The sequence below is a fragment of the Coffea arabica genome, chromosome 3c (genome assembly GCF_036785885.1).
Source record: "Coffea arabica cultivar ET-39 chromosome 3c, Coffea Arabica ET-39 HiFi, whole genome shotgun sequence".
In the NCBI taxonomy this organism is placed as follows: Eukaryota; Viridiplantae; Streptophyta; class Magnoliopsida; order Gentianales; family Rubiaceae; genus Coffea; species Coffea arabica.
This window is the reverse complement of record NC_092314.1, coordinates 5188069-5213922: the sequence shown is the minus strand read 5'-3', so window position 1 is coordinate 5213922 and position 25854 is coordinate 5188069. Positions and strand designations below refer to the sequence as shown.

The 25854-nt window shown below is 36.9% G+C and overlaps 4 protein-coding genes across 5 annotated transcripts; 3 read left to right on the top strand and 1 right to left on the bottom strand.

Moving 5' to 3' along the window:
- The first annotated feature begins 6706 nt into the window (after positions 1-6706).
- Positions 6707-10902, top strand: LOC113734330 (uncharacterized). Of its 2 annotated transcripts, none has more exons than XM_027260835.2 (2): positions 6707-8302; positions 8887-10902. In XM_027260835.2, the coding sequence occupies exon 2, from the start codon at positions 8974-8976 to the stop codon at positions 10189-10191; it is 1218 nt and encodes a 405-aa protein (XP_027116636.1). In that variant the 5' UTR covers positions 6707-8302; positions 8887-8973; the 3' UTR covers positions 10192-10902. The 2 variants fall into 2 exon arrangements, with proteins under 2 accessions (XP_027116636.1, XP_027116635.1); XM_027260834.2 differs by having other exon boundaries at positions 6708-8302; positions 8920-10902.
- A 2600-nt stretch (positions 10903-13502) lies between these two features.
- LOC113734331 (large ribosomal subunit protein uL14) lies at positions 13503-17457 on the top strand. Its single transcript, XM_027260836.2, has 4 exons — positions 13503-13686; positions 13785-14069; positions 16731-16772; positions 17093-17457. Exons 1-4 carry the CDS (start codon positions 13674-13676, stop codon positions 17173-17175), a joined length of 423 nt encoding a protein of 140 aa, XP_027116637.1. The 5' UTR covers positions 13503-13673; the 3' UTR covers positions 17176-17457.
- Positions 17458-18990: 1533 nt separating this feature from the next.
- Positions 18991-20226, top strand: LOC113733723 (acid phosphatase 1-like). The gene is made up of 3 exons (XM_027259913.2): positions 18991-19484; positions 19561-19770; positions 19892-20226. Exons 1-3 carry the CDS (start codon positions 19063-19065, stop codon positions 20067-20069), a joined length of 810 nt encoding a protein of 269 aa, XP_027115714.1. The 5' UTR covers positions 18991-19062; the 3' UTR covers positions 20070-20226.
- Positions 20227-20813: 587 nt separating this feature from the next.
- LOC113735409 (F-box protein CPR1-like) lies at positions 20814-21893 on the bottom strand. The gene has a single exon (XM_027262421.1). The coding sequence runs from the start codon at positions 21891-21893 to the stop codon at positions 20814-20816; it is 1080 nt and encodes a 359-aa protein (XP_027118222.1).
- Positions 21894-25854: the final 3961 nt, after the last annotated feature.

The window sequence follows — 25854 nt, the reverse complement described above, 5'->3', positions numbered from 1 at the left end:
ATTCATCATCCTTTTGCAGTGCCACATTCAATTCGCTTCGATACTCGTTGTACCTTCCTCTCCAAGAGCTGAAGTAGTTTTGGGGAACTTCGACATCGAAACACGGTAGTTTTTCAATTGAGCAAGACTGAACTACGCTGACAAGAAACCTGCAAAAGTGCAGAACACCGTTCAGCAAGGCTGGACTATGCTCATAAGAAACGTGCAAGAATTGACAGAGGTCCGAGGTCAAGTCCTTGAACAACCATAGCATAAAAACTAACTCACAAATGGTGGGCTGAACAACCATAGCATAAAGTAAGAAGAACTTCACAAATGGCACATTTCAACTTAGGATCTTTGATTTTGATCTATTTTTCCCTTTTTGTGGAGGCAAGTTAAAATTTATTCGCAAGGCAGTAAAATGTACATTACAATAAAACTAATCCACACCGTAATCAATCATTTACTTTGTTCTCTTTTAACAAATGTGCTTAAGTACTTTGTACCTGCTACAGTACTCATGCAGCCTTCAGGGAAAGTCTCAAGTTGTACAGCCGGGCATCACTGGAATGAAGAAATTTGTTGAAAAAGAGAACTCAAAAGGGGGTGTGGTAATATGAAAAAGTCAGGTGAGGTAAGGTGAATTGAACAGAATGAGCATTAGATCAAAAAAGTAAGATTGGACAGCATCAAGACAAGTTGTCCTAGCAGTCTACATAGCCTTCAGGGAGGAACCTGCTGAACCACAGTGCGAAGTGAGAGGCAAAGCCTTAAGCACAGTGCTGTATGTCTCCGGAGGATCGTACAACTTGCTCTACTCCATGCAATAGAAAGGGTTCACGGGCTATTACTCTGGTTCTCTTCTTATCTGCGGACCCGATAATTGTGTCCACCGAATTATTTTTCTACACATTGTACAGGAGCCGATAATAGATTATCAGGCTTTTCAAAAAGATGGCAGCCTTTCGAAAAAGATTGTAGCCTTTTTGAAAATGAGTTCATTTTTGCATGTGAATTTGCCGGTGCATAGCTTTGCTCGTATTCTGATTGCGCCTTATATGTAGTTCTCCTTATGGGTGGAGTCGTGCAGTTGTCACAAAACTCTAGCTTCTTTCTATTGGCGTCCCAGACGAACGTGTTTTTCATAAGCATAAAGATACCTTTCACCCACCGAGTACTTGAAGGTAATCGTTTCCCTTGCTCATTGTCTGTCAAAAATAATTGATTCTTATTTAGCAGTTTATAGTTACTCTCTTTATCTTTAGAGGCATTTGTACTATGGCGGCCAACAATAGGAGGACGGCCAGAGGACGGAGAAAACAAATAGCTGAAAAAGATGAAAGGGATGAGACAATGTTGGTTTTGGCAGCAGAATTAATGATGCTGCATCGTGACCGAGCTAGGGATAAAATACCTCACCACGACGGCTCTCTAACCGGACGGCAGTGGGTTGAACAGGTGATCAATGGGCATTACCGACGAAGTATGGAAAACATGCGTATCACAGTTGACAATTTTCTTCGTTTATGTGAAATACTCCAGAATAACGGTTATGTATCTCGATCCTATCAACAAAGGGTTGAGATAGAGGAAGCCTTAGCGATGACTCTAGTCATGGTAAGTCATAAGCATACTCAGCGCGTGCTAGCGGAACGATTCAACCGGTCAACGGAGACAATTAATCGAAACGTACACAAAGTGCTCAAGGGCCTGTGCAGATTTGCCGCCACAATAATAAGACCGTATGACCACGATAATGTTCACCCAAGAATTGCAAACTCAAGACACTTTTATCCATGGTTCCAGGTAATATCCTATAATTTAGTCTACAAGCATACAGCCTCACGAATTTGCTCTCCTAGAGGACTTAACCATTTCTAGACGATTATTCATTCTTGACAGGGTGCTGTTGGAGCTCTAGATGGCACACATATTCCGGCTTGCCAGCCAAATAGAGAGCAGATGGCATATACCAATCGACATGGGATACACTCACAAAATGTCCTGGCAGTCTGCGATTTTGACATGCGATTCAACTACGTATACGCTGGATGGGAAGGCAGTGCCCACGATGCACGGGTGTTAGAATCTGCGTTGATGCCGCCATCAGATTTTCCAATTCCGCCGGCAGGTACAAAATTAATAACTACTTGGCATTTCACACACGTAAATATACACAAAGTCATGCTACTAATTCTGCATCCTTGCTCCCTTGCATGTTTTGAGAACTATAGGGAAGTACTACTTGGTAGATGCAGCATACAGAAACACTCCGGGTTTCTTACCACCCTACAAGAATGTTCAGCAACGAGATCCAGCCAAGCGGTTGTTTAACACCCGACATTCGAGTCTTAGAAATGTTATAGAGCGTACGTTTGGAGTATTGAAAACAAGATTCAAATTCCTCAAGGGCCCAGTACCCAATTTTTATATGACCACACAGATTAGTGTGGTAATTGCATGCTGTGGGCTACATAATTTTTTGAGAATGTTCCAACCCGGAGATGCCCATTTCCAAAGGTTTGAGAATGAAAATATTCAATTAGAGGTGCAATCCGACTTCGGCGAAAGGGTGCATATGCAGACTCCAAACGCTTTTCGGGCAGAGATAGAAACATGGAAAGCAACACGCGATGCAATGGCGGACCAAATGTATGCAGCCCAAGGACGCCGCAGGCGATAGATGACGAGCTTCAATAGTAGTCAAAGTATCACATACATCTTTTATCAACTGCTGCCATCGTAGATGGAATAAAGGTGTATCACCAGACTTAGTGTACTGAGAATCGTGTCAGAGGAACTTCAATGTCTAACATCTATGTCATAATGGTGGACTCTTGTAATACCTTTGTTTAAAAAAAGATAAATAAAAGTTGTAGTTATCCAAACAATTATTTCATGTCATATTTCGCTGTCCAAACAATTATTTCATGTCATATTTCGCTGTCCAAACGATTATTTGGAAGTTTCATTATTCACAAAAGTCAAATTTGAATATTTCAAATAATATTTCAAATAACACACTATCCAAACACCACCATTGTTTAGCTGCTGCCACGCATCGCGCGATTTATGCGTCCTAGTACTAGTAGTCTAATTGAGTTTATTATAATTCATTTGCATTTGAACTACGGTTAACTTGATTCTCGAAACGAGATACATTGGCAATTCTACATGAGCTTATTACTATTTTTGCATTCTTCTAGTAATTTTTAGTTTTGTGAGTTTTATTTTAATATAATTGCAGTTGAAAAAAGATAGGTAAATAATTTGATATCTACAACTTTGACTTAAATTTCTTCAAATTTCAGACAAAAAAGGACAATCTATAGATGCTAAATTTTTATTCAAACGGTAGACAATTTATAGAGAGTAAATTTTTATCTAAAAGGCATTATTGTATCACTAGCTTTTAATAGTCACTGTGTATGATACCTGGACAAGGGATGTACCTATTTGTGTACACTCCCCTTGAGCGTTGGTGTAGTTTTTGCACATGGCACGCCATCCCGTGATCATTTGCATAGGACGTGCTTGTCATCGCCCATTTTTGTTATTGAGCAAAATAATCGGATAGCCATTGAACTTTTTGAATAGTCAAAATTTGGTCATTTAATTATTAATAATATATTTTTATCCATTAAACGATCAAATATGTAAATTTTGGGTCATTCCGTTTAATTCCACCATTAATTCTACCAAATTTAAGAGCCTACACGATTTACAAGATATACTATTAATAATTAGATCTGAGAGAGTTAATAGTGAAATCAAATGGAATGGTCTAAAATTTATACTTTTGATAATTCAATGAATAAAAATATGCTATTAATAATTGATTGGTTAAAACTCAACTTTTTCGAAAAATTTGGTGACTACCCAAATAATTTGCTATTTTGTTATTACTACCACGGTAGAATTTGGCTAATTCCTTAAAATATACGTATAAAAAAAAATTATCCGTCAAATGCACGTCTGACTGAGGGCTTTCTTATTCTATACGGGCCGTGCTGAGTCAGCACGGCCGAATCACAAAAAATCTACCCGGTCAACATCCACTTTGGGCTGAGCATTTGTGTCAGCGGACGTGCTGACTGGGCACGTCCGCACCTGACACAAACCTGTCAGCACGTCCGTCAATCTCTCGCTTTCTCTGTCTCATGTATATCATAGCAGCTCGTCCTCTGCTTGCATTCGTTCCTTCAGTTTGGCTTCGGATTCATACAGGTTAGTAATTTAAATTATTATTACAGCATTTATTAATTACATTATTTATATTATGTTAATTAAACATGTTAAGTAATTATGTTAGTTATTTATATTATGTTAATTAAACATGTTAAATAATTATGTTAATTATTTATATTATGTTAATTATTTATGTATTTACATGTTATATTATACTGTCATCAAATGACATTAATTAAACTTGTTTTCTGCATTGTGTGTTGTTGTTATAGTTTATTAATTAATAGTTAATGTAAAGTGTGATAATTTATTTATAATTTTACAATATTGAAGTGTTAAAAAAGAGTTAACTAGTGTATATAGTGATATAGTGTTGTCGACTACGACTTATTGTTTAATCGTATAATTTTTGGCGAATTACTATGTAATATAATTCATATAGAAATACTAGAAATAACTAATTAAAATTATTGCTTTTTTACATGCATAAAATATATTAATTAACTAAACATAAGAAATTTTTGGATTGCATAAAAAAATGAAGTAATCTGCAAATATTAATAAAAAAATTTTTGGATTGATATTGATGTAGATGAATAATTCATGTACGTAGTAGGACTTTTGTAAGATATCATATATGTTGCGTGCAAGGTATAGTTAAAATAATTATCCAAAATATAGTTAAAAATGTAGTTAAAATATAATAAAAATATAGATGCAAAAACGTTGTCTCGAAAAAATAATTATCCGAATTGGTTGTATTATTATGTATGCCAATCACAATCACAAAGTGATTATAATAATTAATTCCTGTTTATTAGAATACATGAATCGTTCGTTAATTAACAACTATTATGCATTTAATAATGATTTAATAATAATACATGTGGAAAAGGCATCTAGGGACATGAATCATGAGGTTAGGTTAATGTATTTATTTTAAATGTTAATGAAATGAAGTATATTTAGGATTACGGTTAAAATTTAGTTTAATCAGGTTAATTTGAAAATTAAAGTACCAAATTAAAGTACCCTAACTCTAAAAATCCTAAAGTCTAAAACTTTTTTTTTTTAAATGTTATCCGAGAGACCTTTGTGTCAGCGGACGTGCTGACTGGGCACGTCCGCACCTGACACAAACCTATTTGTGTCAGGTGCGGACGTGCCCAGTCAGCACGTCCGCTGACACAAATGCTCAGCCCAAACTAGATGTTGACCGGATAGATTTTTTTGTGATTCGGCCGTGCTGAGTCAGCACAGCCCGTATAGAATAAGAAAGCCCCTCAGTCAGACGTGCATTTGACGGATAATTTTTTTTTATACGTATATTTTAAGGAATTAGCCGGTAGTCATGTGGCCACGAATTTCGCTGCAATTGGCGTGGTGTTCCGGCATTGCTACATGTATTGGGACATGCCTTATTGTTCCTTTTTATCTTTTTCTTCTAGTTTTGGAAGAAAATAAAAGTGAGGAGAAAAAACCAGGAAAAGTGCGGGGAAAAAGGGAAAGGAAAAAGAAAAAGAAAGCAATAAGATAAAAAGAGTGATCACCCATCCATTATCATCCATTAGCATCAATCATTAGCCACTTCTATAGTATCTTCAATCAACCATTAGCAAAAATCATTAGCTTCCCCAAAATTAGAAAAACAACTTTTAAGTCCCCTAAAAAAAATTGTAGACGCATGAAATTTCACATTGACACTATAATTTTTTCCAACCACAAAAATAATAAAATTTCACATTGATGGATTATAATTTTCTCCAACCATAAAAAAGAAATGAAAACCTCAAGTAAACAAAAAAGAAATCGCAAATCAAGAAAAGAAGCTTTCAATCCATCCACCAAAAAAAAGAAAGAAAGAAAGGCAATATATTGAAAACAAAGAAAAGAAAATTTCAAATGAAAATAAAGTGCCAAAAAAAAAAAACTCAACTTGCACTCAAGAAAGAAAAGAAAAGAAAAGAAAAGAAAGCTTCAAAATATTGAACTAGAAAAGGTGGAAGAAACCATCAACACATTAACTAAAGAGGTTGATTAGAAAAGAGGTGGCCAATAGCCCAAAAAAATTTTAAGTTTTGGTGGGGTGAGAGATCACCACTTCAAACTTTGGCTCGGTTTGATAAATGAGTTTTATGGGTATTTGTTTAAAAATTCACTATAAATGATGTTTTACGGACTTTTCTATCTTTCTCACAGAATAATAGAAATGGGTAAATCATCATCATCCTCGCAAACTAGGATGCCTCTGTACTGACATCATGGCCGAATTTTTCCGCCTTCGTTCTTAAAAACTTAAATAGATTCAATGTGTATTGTGTACATCATCAATGGATAAGTATGCTCACTTAGTCATTTAGACATTTTCTATATTACCATACATATAATTGGGAAATCAAAATTAACACCCTATCAGATTTTTTTACGTTTCACATTAAAATTTCTACAGACAAATGCTACGTTTTTGTACGAAAATAAAATTTCCATTATCTCTAAGTTCATTTGAAAATCTAACATAAAAAGACCAAAGAAAAATTCAGAAGAATACTTGGTTGTTGATGGCTATTGATGCTCTCTTCTTAACAAATCTTCTCGCTTCTCCATGCTAGCAAAAGCACATATGTTTAGACCTACCAGCAACGAGGCTAATATGGAGAAGAATGTACTGGTGGCTACTTAGAAAATGCATAAATTAAACCAAGTAATTAAAGGGGGTTTTGCAGTTTAGCAAGACAAAAAATGATTTTTAACTCTACAAATTTGGCTCACTTGCTTTCAAAAAGGAAGAATCCACGTGGCAGCCAATGGTAACAAGGGAACAGAGGGACAGGAGTAGTTCTGGGAACAGAGGATGGCAAGCCGTAAAAGTTATAGTAAATTTTGTAAGATTTGTAAAACTTTTTCTTTTCTTTTTCCTTTTCTTTCCTCTCCGCTTCTTCTCCTTCACCTCACCAATTGTCAGCCGCTGGCGCTCAAACCTCCGCCGACAACAGGCGCTGGCAGTTGCAGTATTATTATTTTTTTCTTTTTCCTATCTTCTTCTTTCTTTCCCTCTCCTCCCTTCCTTTTCTCCTCCCCTCCCCTTCGCAGATCGCTTGACTCAATTTGGTGGCACCATCTGGCCTCGTGACCAGATCTGGTCACGTGGTCAAATCTAGTCGTGCGGCCAGATTGCCGGGGGGAAGGGGAGGGGGAGGGAGGTGGCCGGAAATAGGAGAGAAGAGAGGGAGATGGGAGGGGAGGAGGAGAGGAAGAGAGAGAAAGGGAGAGGAGGAGAGCGGAAAAAGGAAAAAAAAAATCTACAATTATCGGCGCCGACAGTCGGCAATTGGTGAGGAGGAGATGGAGAGGAAGAGTGAGAATAGGAAAAAAAAAACTTACCTTTGTCGACACCCGCGCTGGAAGAGATGGTCGGCGTTTGGCGTTGGCGGCGAAAGAGGTGATCAGCGCCAAAGGTGGTGGTGGGTTGATATGGGGGAGGAAGAGGAAGAAAGGAGGAAGAAAAATCTTTTTGGTGTGTTTCAGATATTTTGAAGTGTATAGTTTAAAATTTTTTTTGAAATTATTATAGTTAAAGTTATTAAAAAAATGGAGGAGACAAACTTGGACAAAAACTCATTTGCCAAACAAACCCTTTGTCTGTCATCACTTGCTACTACATGGCTTGCTATTTTATGCGATGCGTAGATTTTGTATGTTCCCGCTCTTCTAGTTATTGAGGTCGCACAAAGCGTTGGTGCGTTGGCTGATATGTTTCGCTTCCGCAGCGCAGAACCGCGGATCGATTATTGCCACCGGCAAAGAATCTTGTAATTTTTCAATACCTATTAAAAAAAAAAAACAGACTTAGAGCTAATTTGAAAACCGGAAATGGCCGGTTCAACCGGCTTCCGTCTTTACTATGGAATCGGACCGGTGCCATGGCCTGAAAACGCTGGTTCGGGACGGGGGCAGCAGTAAAAGTACGTAGAAAAGTGATCAAAGCATTTGCCTGGCAGTATCCTCGTTCTTTCTCAGAATAGAAAAAGACGTACCTCATTTCATCTTAGCTTTCGCACATTTAAGCTGTTATTGCTGGATTATTTCTTTGGTGGGAATCTTCTCATAATCTAAGACAGATCGTCCCTTTTCGGTAAGCATCAATGGATCTCTATTGATGATGAATGATCAAGCATCATCTGACTTTGTTATTTGTTGATTATTTTGTTGATTATTCACTACTATTTACTGTCTCTAATTTCCCTTTAGTTGACCAAATGGAATATCATTGTAGATCCCCCATTGTTTGGAGTTAACCAATGCGATTCTCTTGGCAGCTTACTCTGCTGTAATTTTTGTGGGCTTGACTGTAATATAATCTTCATTGCTTGTTCACAAAGCTTGAGCTGTAATCGTGTGGATCGGACTACAAATACTGATTGATAGTGAAGATTTTACTTGAAACTAATCAGGAACCTTTTTATCGTTGGAATTAACCTTTGTTAGTCCTTTTGTTGACCTCGTCTATGTCAAATTTACTGTGGTTTTGGTTCTTTTAACCTCCTCTGAGAGTTCGTGACTTCTAAAGTTTCTATTTGATGAAAGTCCTTACCAACCAAAATGAGTGTAAATTTGTATTTCTGTGATTTCATTTACTTTTCAAAGTCTAAAATATACTCTAGTTTGGTTGCTTTACTTTTTAAATTCATTGCTTGATGGTAATATATAATCTCACAGGTACTTACATGTGGTTGATCATTATGACTGCAGGTAAAAGTTTATATTTTTTTGATTCATAGATTTTGAGTTAATCATTGCACCCCAATGCAAAGCCTCCCTAGTCCAAACCAGAACATTGCTCAGCCAGCATCAGCAGCTCAGCGCAAGGTTCTGGTATATAACCCAGACTATCATGGTAAAAAATTTGGAAAGCTTTGGGTACTTGGTCCAAACTACAGGGCAAATTATGATAAATTTCAGGAGGGTATTAAAGAGAAAGCTCTTGTCCATGTACTATGCAACTCGCAATGTTTGCGATCAGCAATAATGGGTGCAATAGGAGATATGGAAACCCAAGTAAGGGCTGCTTATGCTGATGATGTGCTGGATGGTTTGACATCGGATGTGGTCCAAGAGATAATGGTAGTAGACGGCTGCTTTTTTCTCCTGTTGTCATTCTCAATTCTTGGTGCAAAACTAAAGTTCCCGGAGAACGATCTTGTTTTTGGCACAGGATGCGTCACTGAATACATGGGCATGTGGCTAGAGTCCATGTTCTTTGTTGGAAATCAAATCCCTTTCATAGTGCTTGAGAAACTTATGGATCTTAGTTTCTTTAAAGTACTTAAACAAACACTTAAATGTAAGCAGCCACTGGAATTGGGAAAAAGGACCTTACACAAGTTCTTGATTGTTGATCAGAATTCAAAACCAATGGACTTAATCCATTGCCTACAATCCATCATGCTTGGTCCAGAAGGTCGCTCAAACATAGGTGTTGCAAAAAAGGATGATGACATAGGGGACATTGGTACCGCGACCAAGTTATGTAAACATGGTGTTAAAATACGAAAGCTAGAAGGAGATTTGGGGATTAGAGGGATGCGTTATGAGTCCAATGCTTTTGGGGCTGTTTTATACTTGCCTGTATTGAGGGTTGACAGACACACAGGGCTCTTATTAAGGTGTCTTTTAAAGTATGAGATAGCTCAGGAACCTCAAGGGGTTGAACCTGAGGTAATTACTTTCTTTAAGTTTATTCGTGAGCTGATTCATACAACACAAGATAGGGAAGTCCTTGAGTCTGAAGAAGTTGTTCAAGGACAGTCAACAGACTTACTAGGACTTCTAGGAACTTTGGATGTCTTGGTTTCATCTGGCAATATGCACTCTATTAAAAGAGAAATAGTAGGAAATCGACCCTGGCAGTGGCGAAAGCCGCTAAAATGGATGTTTATTATTTCCTCTATTTTGACATTAGCATTTGGTTTTATGCAAATGTACTATGGCATTCTTTCCTACTACAACCAGGGAAAGCCATGAGAGGTGATCTTACTGCATCCCAAAGAACACTGACCGTGTTTGTTGCTGAAGAATAATGCCCATTAATTTTTGGGAAGGAAAGAGACATGGTTCATATTCTTCCTGTTGTTGCATGCAGAGGTTGCTTCCATGTTATCCATCCATTGGAGATATTGTAAGTCTAATCTTAATTTTGAAAAGATTTAAGGGCCTTTGATTATGCATTAGCCATTTTATGGAGAAATGTTTTGTTAAAGAGGTAAGCTGCGGCACTGATCTTTCTAACTGAGGCTGGAGCTGGGTAGGAGGAGACTTCAGTTTATTGGGATCTATCAGCCAGTCACATTAGTGCCTATTGTATGTTGTTCAGCAAGTGTATTGTACTATTGTAAATTCGTTTGCTTCTCTCTCTATAGCCGGAGAAACCTACAAATGCCACGAGGCTGGCGCTGACCATGATGAGTCTTCGATTTTCAGAATTCATCATCTAATGGCAGTAGGCCTTTTTCTACGTTGTTTAGCAATTATATTTCACACTAGTAAATTTTGCTCTCTCTCTCTCGGCAATTTATTCCACGGAGACCAAGCGCTGCTGAGTTTTATTTTTTATTTTTTTCTACTACATAGCAATTTTTTTTTAAATTTTTTTCTACCTACATAGTGTTAATTGAATTTGTAGCTTCGAACATTGAGTACATACTATACTAAGGACTTGATTCTACTCCCTGCTAAGATTCTAAGCTCAAGGACCCCTCATTCTCTCACTCTCTCGACTGAAGCTTTTCTCAATCAGTAGTTATTGTTTGCAATGGTGTGAAGTTCCTGTTTACCAGGGAATGGAGTATAATGAGGGTCAGTTTTCTGATCTCCTTCTTCTTTAAATTTCAGTTGTTTGCCTCCATGATATGTTTTTGTGGTGCTTTCCAGTATCCAAGATTGCCTCTCTTTGTGCTTTTGCTGCGTCTTTTTTAGGCAATGTTGCTTCTTTTTCTTGATGAAGTATATCAGCTTAGTACTATGGAAAGAGATTTTACTTGGATTTAGGATTCTTGAACTGAAAGGTCTCTAGATGGTTCTTTTATCTTGTTTAGTTTTGTGTTTAGTTGTGGGCTCTTTTTTTTTTTTTTTTTGGGGGGGGGGGTGTGTGTGTGTGTGTATGTGTGTGTGTTCATTGAGTTTTCTTTGTTTCATTCTGTGGTTTGATGCCATAATACTTCATTTGTGAAAAGCACAGGGAACTAATTGCTGTTGAGGTGAATTTGTTTTAAGATTGTGTTTTACAGCTTAATTTATGTAATTTGATTAATTTTTCGTTAGTTTTATGATCTTATTCTTATTTTAGGTAATCATCTTGAATATAATGAGGTGGACAGTTTAGATGACTGTTTTCTTGTATCTACATGGAATTTGGCAAGGTATAGGTCTGGAGTTAATATAAGCGTGCAAAAGCTTCATATTCTGACCACTGTACTTCAACATTATCACGTGGTAATTACCATCACTTAAAATGTAACTTAAACATGGCTAGATCTCTTATAATATATCTTTACTGGTCTTGATCAGTGTCATTATTATGGCAACTAATCATCCAATATATTTCTTATTTAATCTACCTACATTCGAGGTACGCTGCTGTTCCAGAATTTTGTGCATAGTTCTTTAGAAGTTGCACTTTCTTTGATTGTCAGTCATTTTTCTCTGCTTATTTTCAATTTACTGTATGCATTCACATAAAATTCTCTGCTTGTATTACCTAGAAGTTCGAAGTGTCTCTTTCTTTACTGTTTTTGAATTTCAAAGTGTAGTTGAGACAAAATGTTCAACTTCCAATCCATAACAACTAAACAAATTACAGGTTCAGGCTCCGAGATTCCTATTTATACTTGCCCTGCTTCCACTATTCTGATCTTTGTACATGCTTCATTTGGCTTGTGTTCCATGATTCAGCTCTGTTCTTTCTGGTATTCTTGTCAGCTTGTACTAAGCATTTTGCTGATTTAAGCAACCAGTTTTGCTGACTTCTAGATATCAAAGCTAGAGAAACGTAGATGGATTTGAAGTTGATTATTAATATCTAAATCAGATAAAGCGTCTAAAGAAGTCTAGGTGTTTGATCTCCATTATTACATGCAGATCTTAGCTTCTTAGTTGGATTTTGTATCCTAAATGTGTGTGTGTTTTCATGCTTAAACATAAGATCCAAACAAGCTATCGAGGCATAGATGTTTTAGTAGTTTTACTTTTATAGATGTTCTACACACATTGTGGACCAGTAAGTATTACAACTTGTACAAAGGGCATACTACATAACTGTAGAAATTTTCTCTGTAAGCTGAAGCTTGTACTTTATAGCTTCCATTGATTCTCCCATTGATTCTCTATCGAGTTTGATGCGAAGGCACTATTATTTGTTTAGATACTGAACCAAAAATCATAGCTACTCCTTTTCAAGAGATGGTTTAGATCTCACCACTTCTTTTCAAATATGTTCTACCACATTAAACATCTGAACCAATTCATGATGTTACACATTCACTGCTGTTCTCATGGATTCTTCTTTTAGAAAGATGTCTGAGGAGCCTGAGGCCATAGGCTTGGCCATGTCAGTCTGGTTTTCATTTTGTCCCTTAAATGCATGACCTGTTAGTAGTGGTTTTCCTTTCTCAAAATTTTCTTGTTTCAGAACTTATGCAACTTGGATTTTTTCCAAATTCATATGCCCATGAAACCAGATTCATTTTAACGCCATTGTTGCCTTAGTCATCATGCTATTGAAGCACATGAAACCTAAGCAAAAGTTGCTGGATCTTTGTACTCTAATCTCAAAGGAATCACTGGATTTCACCCTTGCAGGACAGAAGAGTGCGTTTCAAGAGATATCCTCCTCCGAAACCATTCCATAGATGCCGAACACATCAAAGAAAAAGAAAGTTGGAGAATGCAAAGCTTCAGAATTGAGATTTAAGAACCTGATGGGCCTTAAAATTTTGTTTTTTCTTAAGCATGAGAAATCAAGATAACACGAGCAGAAACTCAAAGAGCCACTCAAAAAATTATCATTTTTCCCTTTTTCACTTATCAATCAACTATGTGAACAAGTGACACTTTGAGAAAGGAACCCAAACAAAAAGAATACGTGACATCTCTCTCAAAAAAGAAAGAATAAAAGTAGTTCTTTCAAGTTTCAACACCAAAAAATCATGAGCTTTGGGCTCAGCACTGAAGTTGTAGCCCAATCTGGTTTTGGGCTTAAGGAGGGAAGCTCAAAACGGTCTCCAGCCCAAATTTCATTGATATAGCAATTAGCAAACCTGTGTACCACGCTTTCTGGTGTGCTTTACGGAGCCCTGGAAAGAAAAGCGTGAAATGCTATCTAAGACCCTTAAAACCCTAATTTACTCCCTGCTCTACAACAGCTGCAGGCATCTCTCTATATATATGCATATATACCTGGGCACCGAAGAAGAACCGTTATTCGTCCAGACTCGAAAAACTTGACAACAATGTCGAAGCGAGGTACATTCAATTGCTCCATCCCTTCCATTTTCCCTTTCTTTTTCGTCAAAATTTTGTTTTTTTTTAATTTTGTATTTGGTTTAATGTTTTGTGGTTAGGGCGAGGTGGGTCGGCGGGGAACAAGTTCCGGATGTCACTGGGTTTACCGGTGGCGGCGACGGTGAACTGCGCCGACAACACAGGAGCTAAGAATCTTTACATTATATCGGTGAAAGGGATTAAGGGCCGGCTCAATCGGCTGCCGTCGGCTTGTGTTGGAGATATGGTGATGGCTACTGTGAAAAAGGGGAAGCCTGATTTGAGAAAGAAGGTTATGCCAGCTGTCATCGTGAGGCAGAGGAAACCATGGCGCCGAAAGGACGGGGTTTATATGTATTTTGAAGGTCATTTCTTTTACCCTTTGCATTATTCGTAAAGATTCTGGGTTTCTCCTTTTTTGTTCATTTGCTGATGTCGCATAAGTTGAGTTAGATGTTAGATTTCAGGAATGATATGCATTGTCTGTTAGTTGGGTCATTGATTAATTACTATGTTTTTGATGTTTTGGGTGTTTTTTGTGTCATTAGCGGTTCAGTGGATATTGACTTGTCAAAAGAGCCTTCTTTGTCAGCTCTCGGTCTATTTAAGGCATAAGTGTATCTAGGATAATTGTTTCAATCATTTGTCGTTGGGCTTTAAAGAATATATTGTTTGGTCTTGGTTGTTTGTATAGGATTGTTTTACAACACTGCTGGAATTTGATTTTTTCTTTAATTTTTTAATTTGAAAGTACTCATCTGATTGTACTGAGACAACGCAAGTCATGAGAGGAAAGGAGATGTTCTTAGGTAAGTCATTACTTGGTGTGCAGAAGTGATGGCTGGCTAAGCAGCATCTTGATGTGTGGATTTCTCAAGAACATTTGAGTGTTATGTGCACATGACGTGATGCTTCCTGAGACCAGCTACAGTAAAATGAATGTCAGTCATAAGATCGAGTGGGTTTTAATCATATTGAACCATGCTCTGTCAAGGTTGATACATTTCTATCACATTATTTGAATCTCTTTTTTGCTTCCCATTTTCACAAAATTCTTTTGGCTTAGTCCTTCGGTGCTGCTTGAGAGAGTTGTATGTTTATGACTATTTGTTTAGCTCTGGGGTGTACTTCGGAGAGTTGTTTACTTACTTGTCTTGTGCTTTTTTGAGCTTCTCTTTTTTATGGCTATCTCTTTCTGCGGGGGTCTTCTTTGCTGTTAGGTGGTACTTGGGAGACTTGTGTTGATTGTTTAAAGTCCAGCTAATAATGTGTCTTGCAGACTATGGTTTTAAATTAACTCTTAAGGACGTTGACTGGGGAAAACTTGTTTTAATTTAGGCTTAGAAGGAGATTTGCCAAAACTAGCTTTCGCTGGCTAGGGTTTGTCTTGATGCATCATATGCCATGTTACGTTTGTAGCCTATGAATGTAACAAGATATGATGCTTCCTTAGTCCAGCCAAATGAAATGATATTGTCGAATTTATATCGAGTGGGATTTTCCTTATGAGATCTCACTTTTCGCAATTCGATACATTTCTTCTCATAGATGGTTAAGTATTACCGCTACTCACAGATTGTTCATATCTTCCAGCTCTTAGATGGATAGCTGCAATAAATGACAGGTTATAACATGCAATGGTCTAATAGTTAACCAGAATTTTCATTCATTGTAGTGGGATGGATAAAGTGTGTTTTTACATTTATTTTGTTTGGATGCTGAATCTCCTATTGTACTTGGATGACCTTCCCAGTCTTAGTCAGGTATTAACATACATTTAGTGGTTAATACAGTTACAAGTCTGGAAAAGGGAGTGTGCCTATCGTTACGGATGTATTAAAACCTCTTAAGCATACATCTGCTCCATATGGGCCCTAAATGCAATACACAGCAGTATTGCATCTTTGTAGATAAACAAATTAGTCAGATGTGTCTATGCAAGTATTCATTAGCCTTTTGTCTCAGGAGGGTCCTGCTACCTGGCATCCGTTCCATATCTGTTGCTTCTTTGTTTTGGCTGAAGATGGTTTATGGATCTATTTGGGTTGAAGCATTATCATTGTATTATTATGGTCTTTGTTTGTGATCAATACCCATGATATTTGGGTTCATCCGACTACTTGCTTATCATAGTTATCATGTTCAGAGATTTACACCTGAGAACATTTTGTCAGTTCAGCTATCTATTTTACATGTTTATGTACCTGTGTATAGTGGTTTTTCCATCTCTTTACTAATAGCTGGTAACTAGATAACACCAGACATTAGTCAGGTATCCACCTTCATGTTCTGTGGTTGATACAGTTACACGTCTGGAAAAGCAAAGGCGCCCCTCGTTGCAGATATGATATAGCTTTTTAAAGCTCAAATCTGCTCCATTGGAGCCCTACATTTTTAGCAAGAGCTTCTACATATAATTTGTTAAATTACAATGTCAATCTACAATAACATTTCAGATGTGTGCTTGTGTAATCTTCTGCCTGAAATACGCATAGCAATGCAGACAATTTATCTGGGGTGTGTTATTGAAAACTGCTAACCAATGCATAATCAACTCTGAATTGGTTCTACATATTTTTGAAAATTTTATTTTTTTGAAAAAATAGTTGCAAATAGCATAAGTGTGAATTGCCCTCAAATGTTTCTCAAGGTTAAGGGCTGCATGATACATATATTATCATCATTATCCACCAAGTCTTATTTATACCATTGATTGCAACTTAAGTAGAAGCTTATAGTTGACATGTTCTTCTTCTTCTTTTTTTTTTGGTGTTCTAGGAATGACCTTTATAGATTTACCTCCACTGGGTTTTTTCATGTTTTGGGAATGACCTTTATAGAATTACCTCCACGGGGAGCGCATGAGCTCATAGTTGCTTTTCTTTGCATTCCCTTGTTTTATGTTAATACTTGGACTAGTATTCATATTGTCTGTTGTTTGCTTGGGGATCATGCGCAGGGATTTGGGATATCTTTTTTCATTTGATCAATGTTTGATACCTGAGTTAATGTTTGTCTTTATGCAGATAATGCGGGTGTCATTGTGAATCCTAAAGGTGAAATGAAAGGTATACAATTTGCTCAAACCATGGTGATTATGTGCGAATGCATGCTTAAATACAAGTATTTTGAATCTTGTTGCACTTGACCAAGCAATGGACGGTAATAGCAAGTGTTAGCTAATTTCCTTATTAATTTCCACTTAAATGTCATCGTGGACCAGCAAGATTTGCTTATTAGAAGCTCTCATAATTATCAAAATTCATTCTTGCATTTCATTTTATATTCTTTTTCGATGTTTCAAACTTCTTCTTCTTATTTTTTATTTTATTTTATTTTTTTTGCTCTTTGTTCTCATGTCTTACATGCTAACTATTGTCTTCTTTAGGGTCTGCTATTACTGGTCCGATAGGGAAGGAGTGTGCTGATCTGTGGCCCAGGATTGCTAGTGCTGCTAATGCCATTGTTTGAGATTTGGTCTGCCTTGTCACTTTTAGTTAAAGTTTGACAAGCACAAGATTTTGTATGATATTTTTTGTGTGTGAATGGCAGTTGGCTTTGCTGAAACTTGAAGCTCTTTAGCTCAAGTATTTTTCCTCTTTTTTTTTTTTGTTTTTAAATATTGTTCAGTTCCCTTTTGTTTGAACAGGCATTCCCGTGGTATGCAAAACAAAAAGTCTAGCTGTGAATTTGGAAGGAATTTAAAACTGGTAGTATTATATAGAAGTGGTGATTCAGAGGATTTGCTTCTCATTACCGTTCGCTTTGGATCTGTTTCGCTAATTGAAGATCTCATACGACAAAAGATCTTAGGATCAGCTCAAATGTAGAAAGTTTTCGCTAATTGATTCGGTTAAAAATGTTTCATGCACATTTTGCTTGTAAAATTGTCTCTCCTAAAGCACTGCAGGCAGTTCGGTTGACTTTTCTCGTCTTCTAGTTATTTCTTCTTGCGAGTAAACGTAGGGTTGAATCCGAAATTGGTAATAATAGTTAGCGTCTCTTACTGGTTTGCCAATTGCACCCGGAATACTCTCTGAGAATTACTCATAATGGTACTTGTAACATTTATCTTGACCATCATCCTTTTGGGGTAGGATTAGAATTGCATTTTCCTTGTTTGGATTGTGATTTTCTGTGAAAATTTTTTTACGTTTTTGTGAACACATTTTTCAAATCTTGCATGCATCAAATTATTACAGCATATTTTTTTCCTATAAAAACTGTAAAAATAGTAATCCAACGGGGAGTGTAGATTTTTTGGTCCCAGAAGAACAATCTGCATGTTATGCCTAAAAGTAGTGTAGGCTAGGCAGCAAGTTTATACAGTGACAGAAGAAATAACTTATATATTGCATAATGCTCACCGTCCGTATATTGATGTATCCAAGTGCCACATTTTTGTTGTTGATGCGCTTCCAATTGCTATTTCTGTTCATCCATCCACGATTGAGTTTAAAGCATAGCTGTGGAAATGGCTGCTGGAAAAGTGAGAGAATTTGATACCTTTGCAAAACTCAATTTACATAGAAATAATTGCACATATGGCATTAGCCACTGTCTTGCCGGGTAACCCTGCAACACATTTTGGCAACCCAGAAAACTTTTGTTGCTGAAGGGATTTCTCTTAGCTGGTTAAAAAACGAAATTTTATTGGCCGGTTATAGTTGCACCAATACTCGATTTAGACTATTGAGATTGATCACGTCCAAATAATCGATTTAATATTTCGAAGTTCCTCGGGATAATAAAGAAAATCTATCTATTAATGTTCCTCCAACAGGGATGCAGCTGCTGCTGCAGACAGTTCTGATCAATAAATGGTAGAAATGCGTTGACAAACAAAGCGATCATTTTTTGTATGGGCATCCAATACGTTGACAAATTATAGTCAGCGGCTCCTAAACGAAAGTCGGTCGATGGAGCCCGTGTGATATGCTTTTATGACGTGTTTTAAGAAAGACTTGAGGAAGACTTTTATAACTCGGTCCTAATGTGGAAGACTTGAGGAACTTTCCAAAAATGAAGACCAACGCACTTGACAATGCTGGTGTAAAGTCAAGTATCTGAAGCCTCCTCGCATAGTGACAGTTTTATAGATTCTAATTACCATTTCACAGTCTTTAGTATATTTGTTGCAGACTTTTGGGCAGTATCTTATGGATTAATTGGGATAGAGTAATCCCTTATTTTAATACATTAGGTGTCTTGTTTGCCATGTGAAGCTGAAAATGGACAAGAAGCGCCATGTGCCAACTAATGCCCGCTGCTCCATGTCCTTTGCACCTCCTAAGTGTAAATTGCTGACCAGTTCTACAGATGGTAGCTACTTAAACCGGACAAATTAGACAGCCATCGATGCCCGTTGTAGATTCCCCACTACCCTTTGTGAGGAAAAGGATGGCAAGAAGTGTTGGCATTTTGTTAGCTATCTTTGGCTTCCTGCTAGGCTCAGCTGCAGCAGACTGTAACATTCTCAAGGAGAAGGGCAAAGATGGACTTCAAATCACCTTGAAGAACTACTGTGAGGCTTGGAGGATGAATGTTGAGCTCCATAACATCAGGGATTTTGATGTTGTGCCTGATGAATGTGTTTCATACATGGGCAAATACATGACATCAACTCAATACAAGGTGGATTCTGAGAGGACTATTCATGAATCCATTGTCTATCTCAGCACCAGCTGCAATCTCAAGAAAGATGGCACAGATGCTTGGATCTTTGACATTGATGATACTCTTTTGTCCACTGTCCCTTACTACAAGAGAAATGGTTTTGGGTAAGTTATTTCAGCTATATATAAGATTCTATTATTCATTCGCTTTAAGCCTGATTCCTACCATTGTTTTTAATAGGGGAAAGAAGTTGAACTTGACCTCTTTGGAAGAGTGGATGAGCAAGGGCAAAGCACCAGCCCTTCAGCACTCTCTGAAGCTTTTCAATGAGCTTAAATCACGAGGAGTCCGGATCATTTTGGTTTCTTCAAGGGTGGAGCATCTCAGATCTGCCACAGTCGACAACCTTGTCAATGAGGGCTTCTTTGGCTGGAGTAGTCTCTTATTAAGGTCTGGATATGATTTCTTTTGCTAGCACAATAAGCATCCTTTTAAAACATGATTCTGTGCATCCGCTCTAAATGGTGTCTGCCTATCTTTTGAGATTATTCTCATTGCTCTGTTGTTGCAGGGGAGCTGATGATGCATGCAAGGACATCCAGGGATTCAAATCTGATGCAAGGAAACAATTGATCAGCAAGGGATATCGCATTTGGGGCATTCTTGGCGACCAATGGAGCAGCATTGAGGGGCTTCCAAGTGCAAATAGAACATTTAAACTTCCAAATCCTTTGTATTATAGTGCCTAAAAATCGCAACAGTCCTCCTACATACTCAAGAAGAGTCATCTTTTCTGCTTAATATTTACAGTCCTAGTTGCATTTAATATTTTCCTAACAATCAAGCTTGTCGTGTCCTAGCATATTTTGTCATCCCCGGTTATAGAATAAATTTCTGCTCCTAGCATATTTTGTCTTGGATGCCATAATAAGTAGTTCCAACAATTAGGTTCACAGTTTTGTCTAAGCTTATGTGCTAGAGTTTCTTGCGAGAATCATATATATGGTAGCTGACTGCCCAGATACAGCAAGGGCAATCACTAGGCAAATAGTACATATTCAGCTTCCAGTTTCATTCTCATAACTTGGAATATTTCGATCGCTTTTACCGTACAAGTTGGGACAGTTTACATAGGAAAAGAGACAAAACTTGCTAGGCCAAAAACCAGATAACCAGTAGTACGTAGTAATATTACATAGTAAGGGCTATTCATGCCATAATAGCTGTCTAGCGAGGGATTAACTTCGAATCCTTTTTTCAGGACATCGAACAATTCACGCACGACCAGTCTCTAGCAATTTTCTAGACCTAAGATTTACTGTTTACCGGTTCAACGAAAGCCTTCAGTCAATACCCCAAAATAGATTAACCAAAAAAAAAAAAGAACGAAGGAGATGGACCATAATAAAGATAACAAACAGTCTGGTAAAACTAAGGCATATTTTGAGCCGTACATCCACCAAAGGTTGGAAGATTTTACCACGTTTCATCTCTCAAAATTTCCCAGCGGGTATCAGACTTTCCACATACCTAAGAGGACCAACAAAGGATGCCCGGCCAGAATATGTGTGAATTTCCTTGAGTGACTTGGTTTGTACATTGTAAGCCAATATACTATAAGAGCCTGAGATCAATAACTCCTCGCCGGACTTGGTGAAGAAGAGAGGCTCCCACCCCCTCACACTTCTCAAATTCGCTCCACCAGATATAGCGCACAAAGTAGCCCAAGATTCCTTCACACCATATTCTCGCATAACAAAAAGCTCGCACTTGAATGTATAACCTCCAGCGGTATATCTAGACATGCAAAGGCATCCGTCCAAAACTCCCAGCCTGTAAATAGGCTCATTCCCACCACGTACCACTGCTGGCGGGGGTAATTTGCTAAATCTGTTAGTGGCTTCATCAAAACAAACAATCAAGTCACCGTCAATGATCTCCTGATTATTTTCATCTATCCAATGTAAATTACCGTTGGCTAAAACCCCTGTTCCCCTAAGCCTGTAGGGGAGACTGACTTCTCTTAGAGTTGTTCCCCTCTTCAAGCTAAAAACAAGAGCCCTTTGAGAAGGAAACGATAAAGAATAATACACCATTATTGCTTTGTAATCATCTGACAACTTGTCGAAGCAAAATCCATAGGCCACTGGATAATCAGTAATACGGTTTTCACCATACAACATCCTGCTGCTAAAGCTGATCAAACCTCTAAAAGATCTTGTTGATGGGTTCAAAAGATAGAAGTAACAACAACTATAGCAGTCGTAACTAGTATCATAAGTACTGAAGAGCACCAAACCGTTACAAGATCCCAGAAAATCTAAATGCCGTTGATCCCAACATTGCCTAGGAATCTCTCGGATTGCATACTGATGGTCTAAAGAACTAAAACATCTTTTGCCACTACACCAGAAGATCGCGTGCTCTCTACCTTTAGTCGCCAAACTGAATCGAGGATCGGATAGCAAAGAGTTCCATAACTTGCAAACCAACTTGAATTTCAAAATCGATTTCACCGGCAGTCTAGAGAGTATCTCAACAATAATTTCCTCTGGTATGTGAACGTGTACCATAGTGGTAGTCCTTCCAAGTCTTCTGGGGCGTAAGTTTGTTCTCTTAACAAAACTCGTATATGAAGAAAAGAAACATATGCTAATTCAACTTAGGGTTTGTTAAACTGTCGTTCGTATTTATTGAGCAGCCGTCAGCCAAAAAGCTTTTAACTAAATTTTTTAAGAGTCCACGCACAGTTAAATTTGGACGAGAAAAGTCAGCCCGAGCTTCTCTATTCAGCTCAAAAAATTTGCACCAGGCCTTAAGTATTAATAGGCCGAAGCCTAGCTTACTGCTTACCTGTAAATAGAGAGAGTAGCCTTTTGGTATAAATAAAATTGTCGCTTTATGATATTTTTAAAAAAAAAAACCCTTCATAAACTACCTATGACTCATATTTTCCTCTATCTCTCTCATCATAAATATCAAGAAAGTATTTTTTTAACGTAATTTTTAATAAAATATAGTGTGATTACAAATTATATATTTGCTTTAAATAATGGATATACAAGGATTATCTATTTACACATTTTATTTTGGTGAATTTTTTCTACCTGTTTATTTTCAAAACAAAAAATCAGATCTCATAAAAATGATTTCAGGAAAATATATTTCAAATATTAATATCTTTTATTACTTGCACACACATCATGCTCCTTGAACACTTGTATGCACGTTAATGTAGGAGGCAAGAGTATTGTAGACTATTATGAAATATCAGTTATTTTGTATTTTTTTGAAGATGTGATGAATTATCAGTTATTTGTATTTTTTCTGATGAGTAATTAATTCTGCCCATCGAGATAAAACTAACTATCAATATTAAAAACTCAAAATCAAATTAATAAATTAACAAATTCGATCACCCTTCCACTACTTTTTCATTTTTCCAAATACCAAAAAATGGAGATAAAAAATAGATAAATACAAAATAAAAAGTAACCATTAAGGATTTGTAGTCATTAAAAATATAAGTTTTGAAACTTATAATAATGATATTTGCAGTCATCACTGCCATGCTGTTTGTCACTTTTAAAGTCAACTTCCAAGGCGTGCTAAATGGAAAATATGTTGCTGCTTGTTAACGTTAAGATGGATTTCCATTTCATTTATAGAAGAGAATAAACAAACCAAAGAATGCAAGAAGTGCAGTTGTAAAAAATGATTGCTGTACAATTACAATCAAACTTGAGATTATAGTAAGCAAGTTTTAGCCTACCAAGTTTTGCTTATAGAATACTATCCTTACATTTCATTCATCTAGGATAACAAAAAATACTACTAATAACCTATAAAAACTTGGAGTATGTTGTACCCTTAAGGGAGGAAGAAAGAAAATCAACTTCACCTAACATCAAGGCTTGTAATTCACCACCTAATGAAAAGAAAACGTGTGAAAAAGATCTTGACCAAAAATACTTTACAGTATAGGGATGCCTTCATAACAATCAACTCTAGCAATTGAAACCACATGCACGTGTTTGTACAAAGCCACACAGTGCTATATGTTATAAATCTAACAGATTCTTTTCAATAACCTATTCTATTCTACACACACCAACTACATCAATTATCAATTGCCATTACCAATCGGGGTTGGGCCAAGTGATAAGCAGTTTGGTTCCGTTTAAGTAGGTATTGGATTCAAAACTTTGCGTACGCAATCACCCTTGTTGGGAGACTCACCCACCACAGTCAGGTGTGCGATCCGAGTCGACCAACGGATACCGTGACAGGCAACCAAAAAAAAAATTGCCATTGCTGAGTGCTGAGTGCTGAGAGTGTAGATAGAAGCATATTTAAGTATGGTGCATGACGCAACATGCAATTGATCTCATGATCGAATTAGTATAGGTCACCTTAAAAACAAGCAAGGGATTGTAACAGAGAATTTCTAAGCATGGAAATTCAAACTCCTTTTACACCAGATGCTTCATTCTCTGAGAATTTATCCCCGGATCTAGTACCTAACGAGAGAGAGACAGCGAGTGGGTCAGTCACACAAACAAAGTACCGTAAAATTGAAGAGTTGGATTAGTTCTTGGGAAAGCATTTTAGTGGAAGGCCGGAAAGTTTAATTTTTTGGTCAAAGCAACTTTCTGATTTACAACACAGTTTGCACGGAAAAGCTAACAATTTTGCATGGACGGTAACTGAAACAATGATCAAACAATTCCAGAAAATATAGATGCAAAATCAATTGATCATATCTTTTGTACCAAAATCAAGTTGAATTTAAAGTCGAGTGCTTAGAGGCCATAATTACTCACAAAGTCACTCTAGCGACCCTCGTAAATTTAACAGCTGATTCTCACAGATCAAGATGAAAAAAATTTTCCAATTCCCACCTTTAAAGACACCATTTAACCCCAACAACTTATTAAGATACATTCATATTGCTGGCCTGGTTTTCTATGTCAACTAGTACTTTAGTCTAAAATTGAAGTTTAAGAATTGAAGCAGAAGTGCATCTGAATTTTGAGGGTCCGAAGTGGAATTTACCCTTTTATGTTTGACTACTTAATCAATTTTGTAGAAGTGTGAAAAGATTGAAATTGAGTCATTTATTGACTTTTGTATCTTTACACTAAATTTTTGAGGAGATTTTTGGCTGAGAAAGAACAAGAGATTTTTCTAAATTTATTTTTAATAGCATCTCTTCATGATCATAACAACTTTTCTTTTGTCCGCTACTCTCTTAGATTGACTAAGATAGTTCAACTAATATCTAAACTAGACAAATTTACGTTAATTTGAAGGGCCTGTAGCGGAATACCTGGAAATTGGATATGCAACAAAAAAAATCTGTTTTACAAATGACAAAGTTTAGACAGGACATAATGATGCACTATTAGGAACCAGGAATACAAGCTACAACTTCACAAAAGAAAAAAAAAAGGTCCATAAAAGTTCCAAATGTACTTGATTCAAAGAGTGAGATAAGTTCAGGGGCTATTGCATGGGAAAAGAAATGTTATCAATTGTTCAACAAGACATTTTTCAGCCAACTGGCTTTGGTGGGCCAAATTCCATCTTAGTCGAAATATTCTTGAGAATAGAAATCTATTCGTAATCCAACTGGATCACTGGGAAGTTTTGTTTAGCTATGCATAAACTTATCTGATTCTATTGGTCTTTTGAGTACTGCAGGAGACTATGAGGTTATCTAGTACTAGTTTATCTAGTAACAAATAAGTCATGCCTAACCAATGAAGCGCTTCAATTCTCTTGATCCTTACGTCTTTTTTATTTTTATTTTTTCTTTGGCTAGCATGTCATATTGACAGAGATAGCAAAAAAAAATTTCCACTTCTCTACACAAATAACGATGTTCTGCAACAACTTGCAAGATAATGCGTACACAAATAACGATGTTATGCCTAGCCAATGAAGAGCTTCCCTTGATTAAAAAAAAAACAGCCTTTATTTTGCTTGCTAGCATGTCATATTGACATGGATACTTCAGCTAATATATCTCAATTATCCCGTATTATATATATTGATTATCGTACTTGTGGCAACACATTTGTTCAAATTCTTTCTATAACTTGTATTTGTAATGTTCAGCGACACCTTGCAAAGTTATACTTAGTTTTGACTAATAACATGACAAATATGGTCACGCCTAGCCTTCAAAGACCTTCTGAAAATGAGATCATGAAGAGCTCTGTTTTCAAACTCGGATCGGATCGGCCGGTCGAACCGGTCGAACCGGGAACCGGCCAGGTAGTCGGTCCGAGTCAACTTAGAAAACCGGAAATTTTAAAACTCGGTCAAAGCCGGTCAAAATTCGGGTTTGACCGGGTTTGACCGGGAAAAAACCGATTTTTCCGGTTCAACAGTAATTTTTTAAAAAAAAATTCAAACTTTATAATATTATGTTTTGGCCCCCTAAATTATTAAAACTTATTCGTATACCTCAAATATTTGATACTTTATAAATATTGTCCTACAATTTGATGTTATTTTTCAATTAAATTC